The 15,162-nt window shown below is 38.0% G+C and overlaps 1 protein-coding gene and 1 long non-coding RNA gene across 16 annotated transcripts in view; one reads left to right on the top strand and one right to left on the bottom strand.

Annotated features, from left to right (window-relative positions):
- MITF (melanocyte inducing transcription factor) overlaps positions 1–15,162 on the bottom strand; it is a 243,903-nt gene that overhangs the window by 83,387 nt on the left and 145,354 nt on the right. For 10 of the 15 annotated variants that reach the window (NM_001425284.1, XM_021068583.2, XM_021068591.2 and 7 more), the window contains 1 exon segment: positions 11,470–11,719. In NM_001425284.1, the coding sequence (NP_001412213.1) occupies positions 11,470–11,719 (250 nt within the window). 15 annotated transcript variants of the gene reach the window in all.
- Positions 1,648–14,730, top strand: LOC146397383 (uncharacterized). Its single transcript, XR_014825313.1, has 3 exons — positions 1,648–1,785; positions 10,404–10,498; positions 14,593–14,730. It is a non-coding gene; the product is annotated as an uncharacterized LOC146397383 (long non-coding RNA).

Genomic DNA, 15,162 nt, shown 5'->3' with positions numbered 1-15,162 from the left:
CAGCCTGTCTTGCAAATCTCAGTACTTCAGAGTGGATACTATAGCCCTGAAATCAAACTACACACAGAGTTTCCATGCCTACACTTGTACTCTCGTATGACCTTGGAGAGGTTGCCTTTCTAGACCCAAGTCTCCCCATCTGACCTGCTGCTCTCAGAATCCCTTCTGACATTTAGTGACCTGTCTCTACCTTTCTCTGGAGAGATGAACCCCTACTGACCACTGAAATTTCATTCATGGTAAGATGAGGATGACAAAGGACTTTAAAAGCCCTTGAAAGAAACATTAGGCTTGTTTCAAATTCTAGATACACAGAACGGGTGTCATTATAAAGAACCTCCGGAGTGTATAATGCTTAGCCACAGTAGTTTAAGTTTCTCCTTGAGAGTGGTGAAAGGCAGTTTGGAAAACCTCTTTTACTGTTATTTGTTTTATTATTTTATCTTTGTGTGTTTTGCTAATAATAGTAATAATAATTATTATTATGCCTATCAGTTACTGCATCTCTGAGACTATCCTGAAGACCTTTTAAGCAGAGGCTAAGAACAAACTTCTTAGGAACAGGAGAGGAGGAAGCTGACCAAACTTCCATGAGTTTATTTATACCAACATCTTAAAATCCGTATTGAGTATGAGGGCAGGAGAACATGGCTCCTTTCTAAGTATTTTAAAATTTTTTAATTTTTTAAATTTGATCTCACCTGTTTCTTTTTGTTGTTCTTATGTAGCTACTAGAACTTTTTAATGTAAATTTATATATGTAGCTCACATTCCATTTCTATTGGATGGTGTGCTACTTTAGGTGAATTATCTCATTAAACCCTCACAAAAATTCTTCACAGCAGATGGTAACTGCCTTCATTTCACAGACGAGGACACTGAGGCCCAGAAAGAACAGGAAACATGCCTAAGGAGACCCAGTTAAGTACCGAAGGCTATTTTATCTGCTTCATATGCTCCAATTTTGAGCCATCTAGTATGATCCCAGACTTTTCAGCAAGGATGCTGATTATGGTCGCATCTCAAAGCATAATGAAGCACATCAGTTGGCATTAAGGGGAATGTGGCGTCCAAAGAGTAATTCAGTGCAGTGTTTGGATACCAAGGCTACAAGGCTGAAGTCATAAGGTTCTGTACTTCTCATAAATTCAACCTTTTAAGATTAACCTGGCTGTCATAAATATCACCGAACACTTAACAATGCAGGAGGACCAAAGGCCATTACGACAGCCTGTCTTACCAGATGAGGGATTCAAATTAAATTCCATCAAATCACACTGAGTCGATACACTCTGACAAGCACCTCACATCCAAAACCTCCAAGAGGCTGGATTTTTTTTTTTTTCCTAATTTGCTCCCCCTTTCTCTTCACCAAGAGACAAAAGCAAGCCCAGGAAAATGCTGAATGGGGCAAAAGAAAATGCAACAAAGTTAATAGGAGACTAGAGATGCCCTTCAGAATTTGTAAAAACACAAAAACAAGAGAGCGTGTTTCCATCACTGCACAATATTGCTTTTGTTTAAGAGCCAAGTCTCAGTCTTGAAACGTGTTGGTAATAAATCAGCAGGCATTATTTTAAATCAACCGGTTTTATGAAATAAGCCAAGGGTTGAAAGAGGCAGGACTAATTACCAACATTCCTTGATGAATTACTTAGCGGCGTGTGCTAAGTCAATGTGCGTCTCAGGCTTGATCCCCAATTTTATCCTGTACTTATTTCCCAGGAGGTAAAAAGAACATGTGGCTAATTAAGGCACCGATCTCCACAGCCAGAAGTACTCAAGGTAAGATTCCTTTTGGGGGAAAAAAAGAAAAGGTTCTTTGCCTGGTACTTATTAATCTAATTTTTACTACTTCACTAGAAAAACAGAGCTAATCTTGTCACCTTTAGGCAGTCTGAACTACCATGCAGTGTTCAGAAAAAATGTTACATATTTGTAATTTAGCCAGTAAGAATTTCTTAAGCCTTCCCTAACCAGCAGGAATGTCTCTGGTTTGTCGCTTCTAATTAAGTCTCAACAAAATATCTAGCTCCTAAATTTTAATTATACAAAACTCAGGGCCAACAAGGGAGATTATGACAAAGTTATGCCTGGTGGTAAGATACTAGAAATCTGAATTTTGCTTTTCATGTTGGGCCTCTTAACTATTTTTTCAAATTACAATAAATTTGAATTAAAAAAAAAACTTTTCATTCATTTTTAATTTTTAGGATGCTTACACCTTGCTATCTTTCCTTCAGGAAAAAAAATCATTAGAGTTACATAATATGTACAAGTCTGATAAACTCACCTGACAGAAGAATTCAGCTGCTCAAAAGAGAAATGGGTACAAAGAACTTTACTAAGACCTCTAATAAAAGGCATTAAGGGATGCTCACTTTAATTATATTAAGAATGTATCCATCTGATCTCCTGGCTAAAAAATAAATAAAGCCTTTGACTGTCACAATCTCCAATCCTAAAACCCATTCCAGAGGTAACGAATAAGAACAGTTTGGTATTGATTCAGCTAGCCCTTTTCTAGAAAATTCTCCAATTTTTAAAACAGTTATTACAACAATTGTTTTTCTAGGACTGTTCTCTATTTTAAGCCTCCTATTTTATCTGCTTCCTATGCTCCAATTTTTATTCATCTCATTTTTGCAAAGCTATAAATTAATAGGCAAAAACATCTAACTTCATACACAAGGTCTGAGAGACTGGTGTATTGTTCGGAGCTAAGTTTTCCTTAAAGTTTAGGCTGATGCTCAAAGAAGTCAATAACCAGAGACATATTCGGGGCATGAGCCAATATTTCAGTACTGATTGCAACTCTAACCTTGTGCAAAGCTGCTGTACTGATTTACATATTTTTAAACAACACAGATCCCACCCACTTATTTTAGTAGGGCAGTGTTAAAATTAGACTTTGCTTACACATGTCCACAATCTCTACTATTCAAGAGCATCCCTATAGAAGGTGGTCTTTCAAATCTAAGTCCTTCTTTTAATTGTTGGGTTATGTAGGTAAGATCTGCAAAGATATCTCATGACCTTTGTGCACAGTAATGTAAGATTTATTATGGCTGACATTATTCGCTTAAAAGCAAATGGAAAAAACAATCAGAACTGAAGTTCCAGTTTTAAGTGCTAAAATGTAGCAAAAGCTCTCATACTGCACAAGGGCGGGGGAAGAAAAATTCTAAATGCAACCATAATTTTAGGAGAAAATTCATATGAAAAGACACCTGTGAGTCTACCAAATCGACTACTCAAAAAAATCATTTACAACAATACAAATATATCATTAAAATGTATAAAACCATAAAGCATATGAATTGGGATAGCCTTGGCCAACAGGATTTTTTCTGAGCAGAAGTCATCTTGAGTTGTGAGTTTTGGATGTTGTTACTGAATCTTTCACCATGGGACTTTTTGATCAATAATGACGACTAGAAGTAAACCATAAATGACCACAGCAGTCAGTGTGGCGAGGCGGTATTTTTATACAGTAAGAGAACATCCGGGTCTTTCATGTGGTGTATCATGGAGATTCAGAGAGACGCTTTTATTGTGGATGACCCTTTACTAATTCGAAATGCTTAAGATCATGTATCCTTCCATTAAGCCCGTGAGACTCCTCTGCAGTCTCTCTCTGACCTCCCACTTGGCTCTAACATTATAGAGTATATTACTGGTGATTCTTTAGAAACATTGGTAGTCTGTCCTTGAGCTCTCTGGAAAACACAGAGGAAGCAGAGTGTGTGGTTTAGTGGATAAGGCAGGCTGAGGAGTCTAACTGTGGGAGTGCAGTGACAATCCCTCTATGCCTCCATTTCTTCATATGAAAGATGGGATTTACTCTATTTATTCCACAGGGTTACTAGAAGAATAAATGAGATAAAGGATGTGAAGGGTCCAGTGTGCCACCTAATACAGCCAAAAACTTATGTCTGTACAGCTATAGCCTATCTTCCCCAAAGTTGCTTTAAGGAGTATTCCATGTACACCATTAAAGCCTACTAAAAAAAATTTTTTTTAGGGACACCCATGAGGCACATGGAAGTTCTCAGGCTAGGAGCTGAATTGGAGCTGCAGCTGAGGCCTACACCACAGCCACAGCAACAAGGGATCTGAGCCACATCTGCAACCTACACCACAGCTCATAGCAATGCTGGATCCTTAACCCACTGAGCAAAGCCAGGGACCAAACCCGTATTTTCATGGATACTAGTCGGGTTTGTTACTGCTGAGCCACACTGGGAACTTCTAAAATTTTTTAAGCTATGGCCTAAAGCACTGTAATAAACATTTGCTGAAGGTCCCAGGCTACCAGGTCAGTTGAGAAACTGAACAGTGCTAACATTTCTCGAGTCATTCACTCTAGGATAGGTACTACCACCAACGGTTAAGAAACTGGGGCTATGGAGTCCAACTGAGGGGGTTTGAATCCTGACTGTACAACCCACTTCAGCATCTTTAGATGAGCTACGTAACTCCTTTGTCTCAGTTTCTGCATCTGTGAAACGGGGACACTAATAATAACTGCCCAGTGCTGGACGTGTTCACCATGAATGCTAGTCCAACAGTTTTCTGGGAGTTACAGACTAGCTGGAGGGCAGGTGGCACATCTGTAAGAGCCTCTCTAAATGTTCTCTAAACACCACCCAAAAAGAGGAGTTCAGAAAGATCCTGAGTCCTCTGCAGAAATGCTTCTCACTTCTTTCTTTTTTCATCACCACCTCCCCTAATCAGCCTTTTTAGACCATTTTTCCTTTTGGTTGCTTCTCCCTTCATCCCCAGCCCCAGGAAATTTCAATATATACTGTACATCCACTTATGCACTATGGCTCTTTAAAGGACCACAAACCATTATAATGTCTTAGACTTTTTTGCCCTCCAAGACCAATTTTGGCTCCCCTGGGGGACAATATCAGCCCTGTTAAGGATGCATGTGCTACAGGTTTTATCATATTACAAAGAAATTACCATTCTTTGTAATATGTTTTTTTTTTTTAAAAAAAAAAAAAGAGCCCTACTCTAATTTCCAGTCCCCACTCCTATGTCCCAGACCTTAGTGCTCTCCTTAAGATGCTACCCTGACCTCCAGGTATGGAATTATGAGAGTCATGTAAGTGAGAAGGGATGGCACCCACCATCATGGCATCTCAGCAGCAGAAAGAGAGGAACTGAGCAGCTGCCCACAAAGTGACTTCAGATATGGCAAAGTGGCTCATGGAGAAGATAAAACAGATCCTTGTCCCTCAAGAGAAGATGACCTTCCCAAACCCACAATGAGCACAGCTGACCCCATCCACAATCTAAGGAACTCATACCACCCAGACTCTATGGTACTCCTTGGCCACATAAAAATGACTATGTGCTCATTGTGGGAGAAGTCATTTCTATTTTGTGTGCCAATGTTACCAAGTGAACATGGGATTACAGCTGATATTTCAATGTTTCCAGAACAGTGGAATTAATTCACAGGCTTAGTTATTTCGTTTTAGATAGTTGCTCCCCATGGGGCTGCTCTTTCAAGTAGACCAGGCAAAAAAAAATCTAAGCAAAGATGACTTCCTTCAGTCAGCACTTCATTACTAGCTCCTAGTCACTAAAAGTAGCGCAGGTAGAAAAAGGTGTCTAAAAGTAATCAAGGCTGAGGTGCATGCCTAGGAAGCCTGGGTTAAGTGAGATTTTACCAACGTAAGGCAACTCTGTGGAGCACTTTCTTGTGTCAGCCCCGAAATACCTAACCCCTTGCCTATGGGGGTGTATTCATTCCAATTTGCAGAGGAAGCAAATGTGCCACGAGTCAGTGCCCAGACAAACTGGCACACACCCATATCACAAGAATAATCTAAGTGTCTCCAATACACAGGGTAATGAGTCCCAATTCTGCCCAAAGAACAGTGGAGTATGAAGCCAAAACAGAGACAACTCAAACTGGGTCACTTTGTTGAACAGCAGAAATTGAGACAACACTGTAAAACAACTATACTTAAAAAACAAACAAACAAACAAAAAAACCCAACTTTTTTAGGAGTTTCCGTTCTGGCTCAGCGGGTTGCAAATCCGACCAGTATCCATGAGGTTGTAGGTTCGAATCCTAGCTTTACTCAGTGGGTTGGGGATCTGGCATTGCCATGAGCTGGGGTGTAGGTTGCAGTCACGGCTCAGATCTGGCGTTGCTGTGTCTGTGGTGCAGGCCAGCGGCTGCGGCTCCAATTCATCCCCTAGCCTGGGAACTCCCATATGCTGCAAGTACAGCCCCGAAAAGCAAAAAAAAAAAAAAAGAAAAGAAAAGAAAAAAAGAACCCAAACCAAAACAAAAATTGTTTAAAAAGATAAGAAACTATTTTTTTTGTTCCATTGGCAAATTCCATTGAACAATGAGAAAGATAGGGTTTATGTCTACCTGATCAAAACCTGGAAACTGAGTTTCTCTGTCTCCAAGAGATGTGATCTTGTAGATCCCGCATTTGATTCAAAAACAAAAGGACAATGAAGTTTATAAAAAGTCCCAAAATCAAAGCTCACAGAAGGTTCGTGTGAGTCACAATGACTGGTAACAAAAACACATGATTATGGCATTAGAAGAATTCTCAGACATCCTTTCTTATAGGGACAGGCCTTAGCCAGGATTCCTAACTAAGGGGACCAAGACAAGCTAATCTGAGACATGGGCATCTTTTCCTGCTTCTTTTGGCTAAGGTGATACTAATTAGGTTCTGTATTTCCTGGCTAAATAAATCAGGAACAAAACCCAATGCATAATGGGGTGAGGGAGCTCCCTTTCTGCTAATGTCACCCACCAAGCCACCTGTAACTCTACTTCTTCATGTTTCTGTATTATCTCTCAAGAACAGGAGTTCCTATTGTGGCTCAGTGGTAATGGACCTGACTAGTATCCATGAGGATGCAGGTTTGATCCCTGACCTTGCTCAGTGGGTTGAGGATCCAGCACTGCCATGATCTATGATATAGGTTGCAGACACAGCCTGGATCCCATGTTGCTATGGCTGTGGTGTAGGCCAGTAGCTGCAGCTCCAGTTCGACTCCTATCCTGGGAGCTTACATATGCTGCAGGCGTGGCACACACACACACACACGCACACACACAAAAGAATAAGCCACACCTTGACCATTCAATGCAATATAGACGTCATAAATTCAGTCACCCGCCCTTTTCCTCATCAGTGAAATTTCATGGAATGTCGGTTGATGGACAGGGTGACAAGGTAGCAGACTGTCTATCCACTCTGACTTGCTAAAATGCCTATGTAAATGGGATGCCACTATGAGACAACCACCAAATAAATGCCAATGTAAACTGAGGATTCAGTAGAGGGCCCTGGGAAAATGTGTTTTGGTATCTCAGGAACATCATTTCTCATCCTGCAGTAACCTGCCCAACTTCATGGATTCTGAGGTGATGTGGAAAAAGTAAAAAATGGGGATGGACTGGGGGTTTGGGATAAGCATATGTACACTGAGATATATGGAATGACTGACCATCGGGGACCTGCTATAAAGCAAAAGAAACTTTACCCAATATTTTGTGATCATCTATGTGGGAAAAGAATCTGAAAGAGAATGCATGTGTGTACATGGATAACTGAATCACTTTGTTGTATAGCAGAAATTATCCCAACATTGTAAATCAACTACACATCAATAAAACCTTAAAAAATGAAAATAAATAAGTAAATTCCTTCAAACTACTTAAAATAAAGTGTCCTCAAGTTACTGATAATATTTCTTTCTTTTAAAATCATATAACCTTTCTCCTAAGGTGAAGAGAAAAAATTCAATATAAAATTTCTTCCAGAAAGAGAATACAGAACACCTTGTCTTTCAATTTTCAAATTCCAAGGCAAAAGACGTAATGGTGGGAGGGAGGGGAGGGGACATTTTCAACAATTCCCTATAAAGTTCTAAACCAAGAAAATTTTTCAAACTATAATGTTTAAAGGCCATAAACTATCAAAGTCTGCAATGTGGGAGAGAGTGTGGGGAGAGGAATTCTGAGAAACTTGCCAGACCGAGATGAGAGCTACTGATCAGCAGTTAGAGCTAGAGAGATGGGACAGCGAAAATGCACACTCGATGGATGTACAGGTGAAAATGTAGAGCTGGATACATGGTGCTTCTTCGGCCATGAGACCTGACATGTACGCACAAAGCTGCCCCTGGTTCCTCTGCTCTTGTCTGAAAGGAGCTAGATCAAATTTCAAACCTCAGGCTTGCAAGACAATAAAGCTCACCTGTGGAAGAAACCGCTTCTATTAATGGTTCTTAATGACATACCTTGTTAACTCGCCTCAGTTTGAAATACAGAGTGGGCTCGCTACCGTGAAAAATGTGTTATGCACTCCAGGTACTGCTTAATTTATGACAAAGAAGCATCCCTAAATTACAATACCCAACTGCGTAAGGCTGTTCTTAAGAAACTCAGAGGACATCTCCAATGTGTGAATACACAGCAGTAAGACTCATCATTCCATGTCACCTAACACAAAGATCAGTCATGGGAATAATCCATGAATTACTTAAATCAATATAGAAACCAGAGGCTAATCTCACAAAGCTTCATGAATTTATAGAATGAATGGTGACCCTGTGAGGAACAAGCAATACAAATTTCCAATCCCGATGAATTCCAAAGACTAATCCTAAATTTGCTAGACACTGTCAATAATTTAAAACACGCTTCATAAAGCTTCGTGTTTTAAGCATAACTCTGAAAAAGAAAAGGGATTTGCCAGAACACACTCATTTAGCTTTTCAGTCAGTCATTCAACCCAGCTGCAGTAAAATGTCAATAACATGAGTTTGTGAGTATGCTGTTCGATCAAGTTCTTACGAACCAGTGGGAGACAGAGCGATTTTGCCAGGACTCTCCAGCACACCCAAGCATGTGTGACTGGACCCATCTACCTCCATTGAGAAGCAGGTTTTAGCAATTTAAATCTTTAAAAATTAAACAAAGAATTTACTCAGGCTATACTATTAGAAAATATATTTATTCAATATAATCTCTATCATTACACACAAATCAGTACACTTGGTGTCACTCATCCCTTGAAAATGTAATTATATCTTCATAGAAAAAAAATGGGTCAAGATAAAGCAAATTAGCTGTTTTTCTATTAACCATTTACTTCATAATCTTATGAGTTCCAAACTATAAAAAAGAAAAAAAGACCTTGTTTCTCTCACTTACCTTTCCACAATAAATATTTCATAATATTTTCATGCATAAGAATTTTGAAAATAGGTAAACTATTTTTATAAAGTACTAAGTCTTTAAGTATTTGAAAGAAGCATTTATATGATACTCTACTTAAAATGTAATGTGACTCTCTTAGGATGCCATCTTATATGAGGTCATATATTTTTATTTGGTCTTCCACTTAAGGATCCTAAAATCTGTCTCAATACTTATCAAACCTAACCCCACTGCTACGCCTACACTTCTTTCTTTTCAGTGATAGGACACACTTCACTACTGCATATAACCAAAGTATAAAAATGCACACGTTAGAGATAAATGAATTCAGTATGAAATACAAACTTACTATTTGTTCATTTGTATTTAGCTTAGGTCTCCAATTGTGCTTTAACTTCAAACATATTTCTGGCATAATTAAATTATGCCAGAATATAAGAAGGTTGCAGCTAAGGCTGATGTTCCCAAGACATAGCAACATATAAGGAAAAATGGGTATGTTATTCAAACTCACTGGTATAGATTTTAATTTTCATCATGTCACAACTACCTAATTTAAGTAATACAAACTTTTAAAAACTGTCCACTTTTAAGATCATATGGAAATGATGTTTCAACATATTTGGGTAATTTTTCCTCCACTGGAAATAGCTGCCTTGATAGGAATATGGATTTCAATTAATATACTTATATTTCAACTAATACAATATCAAGCATTACCTTCAAATTGGATATAAACCACTACTAACACAAATCCACATCCCTCTTCTAAAATTCACCCATCAGGTTAAAAATAGACTATTACAGTAAATAAAACAGACATATTTCTCCAAATTTTATTATTACTTAATTCATGCAACTTTAAATAATCTAATAGATAAAACAATTGCATTCCTGTGAACACCAGACAACTTAAACCTTGTATCAATCTTAAATCTGTAAAAACCCAGTAATTGCCAATTTTCACCCAAGCAGAACAGAAAGGTTTAATGTGTAATCTATTTCCAGGAGAAAACCTTGCCTTTACTGAGGAGGAGGTGTGTGTGTGTGGGGGGGGGGCAGGGATGCATAAAATATCCATTAATTGTGACAATATTCAGAACTTCAATCACATTAGAGTCTTCTTTTATACTAAACCATTTGGATCTTTTTTGCCTTAACAGAATTTTAATTGGTTTCTCTATGACAGAGTTCCAGCCACTTCCCCGCATTGGAAAAGTCTTTGCAAAGAAGAAAACAACTGGCTTAAAATCTGTTTTTAAAGAATCCCTTTCCTACTTCCTGGTAAGGATCACAGATTGCTTCCCAATTACAACACATCATCCCCTCTATTTGCTTTAAGAATAAACTTTAAATAGTGGGAGCTGTCCTTTTTAAGCATAGCAATGAATGCAAAGACCAACAATGAATCATCAGTGGATAAAGTTCACATCATTTAATGAACATTTGGGATTCTTTAGAATGGATTAAAAAAATTTTTTTTGAAGTAAGGAAGTCCCCTTACTTTTAACTTTACTTGCATCAGTCACATTGAAGAGCTGGCATGTTTATCTTTAAACAAGGAATACCTCCCAATGTGATGTGGAAGACACATGTGTGAGCTGGAATTCTATTCTTAGACTTGTTACCCTTTTCCCTAGTAATTAGGAAGCTATATGTCCCCAGTAGAATGATGCTAACAAGCTCCTGCAGTTTCTACTCTAGCAAGAAATCAAAGAGACCCAAAACAGACAACTCACTTCAGTTAAAGGATTATGCAGCTTGGTTATAAAGGCGTAGAAAGCTCTTCTACTATCTTATATCTGAAGAGACTTTCTCAAAGAGTCAGAATCTACAGCCAAGATTATTTACTAAAGAAAGAAGGAAACCCAAGATCGGCCATAAAAGATGTTTAGAAAAAAATACATATATACAAGTTATTAGAAGGGGCTCATTTCAGATAATTTGTCCATGTTACAACTTTCCCAAAGAAAAGTGGAAAGATATCATTATGACAGACACCTATTCCTCCTTGCAATTTCTCATGGGACATCACCACTCTTCCTCCACTTAGTAAGGGTTACTATTAAATTTACAGTCAGTTGTCATCCTTCTCTGGAAATCCAATGCCATGTAGAAATCAAAGCAGTTGATGTTTACAAATATGATTCAGATGGGTCACTATAACCAAATACATGCTGAGATAAATAAAACACCTGGAAATAGAAAATGTTGAAGAAGGTTTGGCCCAACCAACAAGAGTGACAGTCACGTACCTTAAGGACTTCCATGGGCACCTGGGTGGCGGAGGGGAGTGTGGTAGGCACGCTGACGTTTATGGCTGGTGTCGGACTCACGGGCACTCTCTGTTGCATGAACTGGGCCGCCTGCAGCTTCTGCTGCTGCTCCCTGCGTTCCTGCTCCTGCATCTGCTCACGCATGAGTTGCTGGCGTAGCAAGATGCGTGATGTCATACTGGAGGAGCTTATCGGAGGCTTGGAGGCCCCAGGATGCTCCTCGGAACTGCTGTGGGGAAACCAAACAACACACATAACACACATTTAGTTTTCCTAATGAGACCTTCCATTTGCATTTGGGGGGGGGGTATCCTAAATTGCACCAAACTCTGAAAAGAGCCCCAGAAAATATAATCAGATCACAGAATAGAATTCCACCTAATTGAAAGTCAAGAGCTGGCAGGATCTAAGTCATTAGTAGTTGAATTAAAATAAGTCGGCTTGATTGCATCTAAGCATTTTTATCATGCTGCTTTTTTTTTTTTTTTGACATTTTATACCCGCATACGACTCATCACCACCAAATATAGTGCCACCATATGAAGCGCCAAGAAGCAAGGCGTCTTAATGGCACCCAGACTTCCGCATTTAAAAATAAAGTGCTTGATTTCCTTTTTTATAGCTGAATCTAACCAAATAACTACTCCTATATACTATCAAAATTCCCTAAGATATCTAAAATGTTTACTAACACAGAATAGTTTAAAGAAAAGGTCACTGTTGTTGGGGGTGGGGGTTCTATGATACAGAAAGTCAAAATTAGTAATGAAAGAAGCATTTGGGCTAGAATGTTAACACTGAACTCAATCTCAGTCTTTGGAAAAGAGGGCAGAAGACAAGCTAGTCTGGCAACCCAGTTCTCCTTTGCCTGGTTTTCTTTGTACTGGCTTTTCTTCTGACTCCTCTCCGCATATCCTATCCTATACAAAGTGCTCTGTGAGTTCCCCATGAGGCCTACTTCTAATGGTGTTGGGATTTTAGCCAAGATTATATTTAAAATACTTAAACCCTTGTCTGGATTCAAGAAGAAAGGACTTCCTGATTTTCCTAAGTATGATTTTTTTAATTGCTGATCTTGCCAGCTCTATGGCATCAACAAGTAATTATAAATCTCTGTCTGCCTTAGTTACCATATCCGGAAAAGAGGAATAACACTTTTTTTTAAAACTGATTTGCCCTTTTATCAAAGTGGGAGATGTTTATTAAATGTCTGTTGAATTGTTTATACTCTTAAAGCCCTACCCCGTAGGGATTTAGGGAGGATTAAATAAAATAATGAATGAAATAATGTACACAAATCCTCTAACATAATGAGTGCTATGAAGTATTACTTCAATAAGTGTTTGCTGTTGCAATTATTATTATCTAGAAAATTTGTTTCCAGTCATATAATTTTCTTTTTAAAAAAAATCTGTTTACTGGCTCACTCTGTTGTACAGCAGAAATTATCGCCATCTTGTTAATTAATATACTTTGATAAAACCTTAAAAAATATTTGTTTAGGGCAAAGAATATAAAACCTTAATTAGCACCTGGAAACAGAAAAAGTAACATTTGAGAAAATACTCAAAGTTACTCTTCAAGAGAAGTAATTGCACCGTTAAGCTTCCTTCCTTGAATATAAATCCCAGTATTGTTTTAATCTTCTAACGACCAACAAAATAAAGTCTTTAAATCACTGACCATCCTTATAAACTCTTTAAAGATGGGAACCTCCAAATCCTGCAGGTAACAAAAACATGCTTACAGATAAAAATTTGCTTTTTATCCTGAGTTCCAGAAGACTACATAATAAAAATTATACTAGCAGTTAACTCATTACTCAGCACAAAAAAATGGGTTCAATAAACTGCAAGAGGTTCATATAATACTACACAGCCATTAAAAATGGTGTAGAGATATATATACTGCTGTGAATAAAAACTACACAATATAATAAACTCAGAAAGCCAGCTGCATGAAAGTATTCAGAGTATGATTCAATTAAAAAAAAATATATTTTGGAGTTCCCATCGTGGCTCAACAGTTAGTGAACCCGACTAGCACCCATAAGGATGTGGGTTCAATCCCTGGCCTCACTTGGTGGATTAAGGATCCGGCGTTGCCATGAGCTGTGGTGTAGGACGGTATAGGATGCAGACGCAGCTCGGATTCTGCATCGCTGTGGCTGTGGCATAGGCCGGTGACTACAGTTCCAACTGAACCCCTCACCTGGGAACCTCCATATGTCGCAGGTACAGCCCTAAAAGACCCAAAAAAGAAAAAACAAAAACAAAAATAAAAAAAAGTTCCCTACAAGAAAAAGTACAATGATGATGTACACTGAGCCATTGCTGATACACAGTATTACAATTATTTAAGAAAATAACAATATTATCACTTTGATTCAGAAATTTCATTGACAGAAAATTTTCCTAAGGAAATAACCTGGCATTACAATGCTGTTGACAAGATGCACAATATTCTGAATCACCTAAATTTTCCCCCTAATATAAGGATAATTATGTAAATTATGAGGGGAGATGTGGGTCAAAGAATATAAACTTTTAATTACAAAATGAGTAAGTTCTAGGGATCTACTACACAGCATGGTAAATATAATTGATGATACTGTATTGCATACTTGAAATTTGCTAAAAAGAGTGTATCTTAAACACTTTTTCTACACAAAAAAGAAAATACATATAGTAACCCCGTGAGGTGATGGATATAGTTCAATGTATACATGTATCAAATTATCACACTATATACCTTAAATACAATTCTTGTCAGTTATATCTCAATAAAGTTGGGGAGAAAATAAAAGTGTTCAAAAGATTTAAACATAAAATAGGTTTTAAAAAGTAATGATACATGGATTTGATAATACACTACCTTTTTATTGCACAACTACAGACCAATGTGAGAAGTACATGTTCTAAGAGTAAATTTAAAAGCAGGATTCAAAAGTGTATTCACATTCTAATTTAAAATAAGTAGTGGACGTAGGTCCACAAACACATAACACAGCTAGCAGGATCTGTGTAAGGATGATCATAGTTGTCAGAGTGGGAGTGGAATTACAGGTAAATTTCTCTTCTCTTTTTCCCCTCTAAACCGCAGTAAAGCCATAATATTTCTTCAATGGCAGAATATATGCCACTACTTTGAAGAACGTGAAGAACATGAGCTAATTTACAAGCATGAAGAAATGACATGACTGATCAAAGTCACCATTTGGCTAGAAGCAAAGAGATGGGATCTATCACAGCCAGTGTGGTGACAACAGGATGGCAGAGTAGTGACTTGTATCCAGCACACCGGTTCTCTTGCAGGTCTTTAGCACCCGAGAAGATTAAACCCTCCTTCCTCAACAGTTTCCTACAGAGGTGCACAGACTGAACAATATTAATGCCCTGTTTTTATTATTTTCATGTCATGCACTCATCCACACAAATATACCCAGCCTTTACTCAGAAAGAATCCATTCACCTTCGTTCTACTAAAAGAGCATCAAAAGAAAATGTATTTTCCCATTTGTGAGTATGTGTTGAGAGCTCTAGTGTACTTTCCTACACCCAGAAAAGAGGAAAGGGCTGTTTAAAAATAAATAAATAAATAGATGGTCTTACTATTCAAAGCCTGTCAAGTTAAAACATTCCCAGAGAGACTGATCCTTTTGATAAAAACAGA

Source organism: Sus scrofa, chromosome 13 (assembly GCF_054392235.1).
Source record: "Sus scrofa isolate SSC_HxYL_T2T_F1_AM1 chromosome 13, Sscrofa_HxYL_maternal_Yorkshire_Landrace_v2.0, whole genome shotgun sequence".
Classification (NCBI taxonomy): Eukaryota; Metazoa; Chordata; class Mammalia; order Artiodactyla; family Suidae; genus Sus; species Sus scrofa.
Note: the sequence above shows the minus strand (reverse complement) of the source record. Positions and strands in the feature narration are given on the sequence as shown.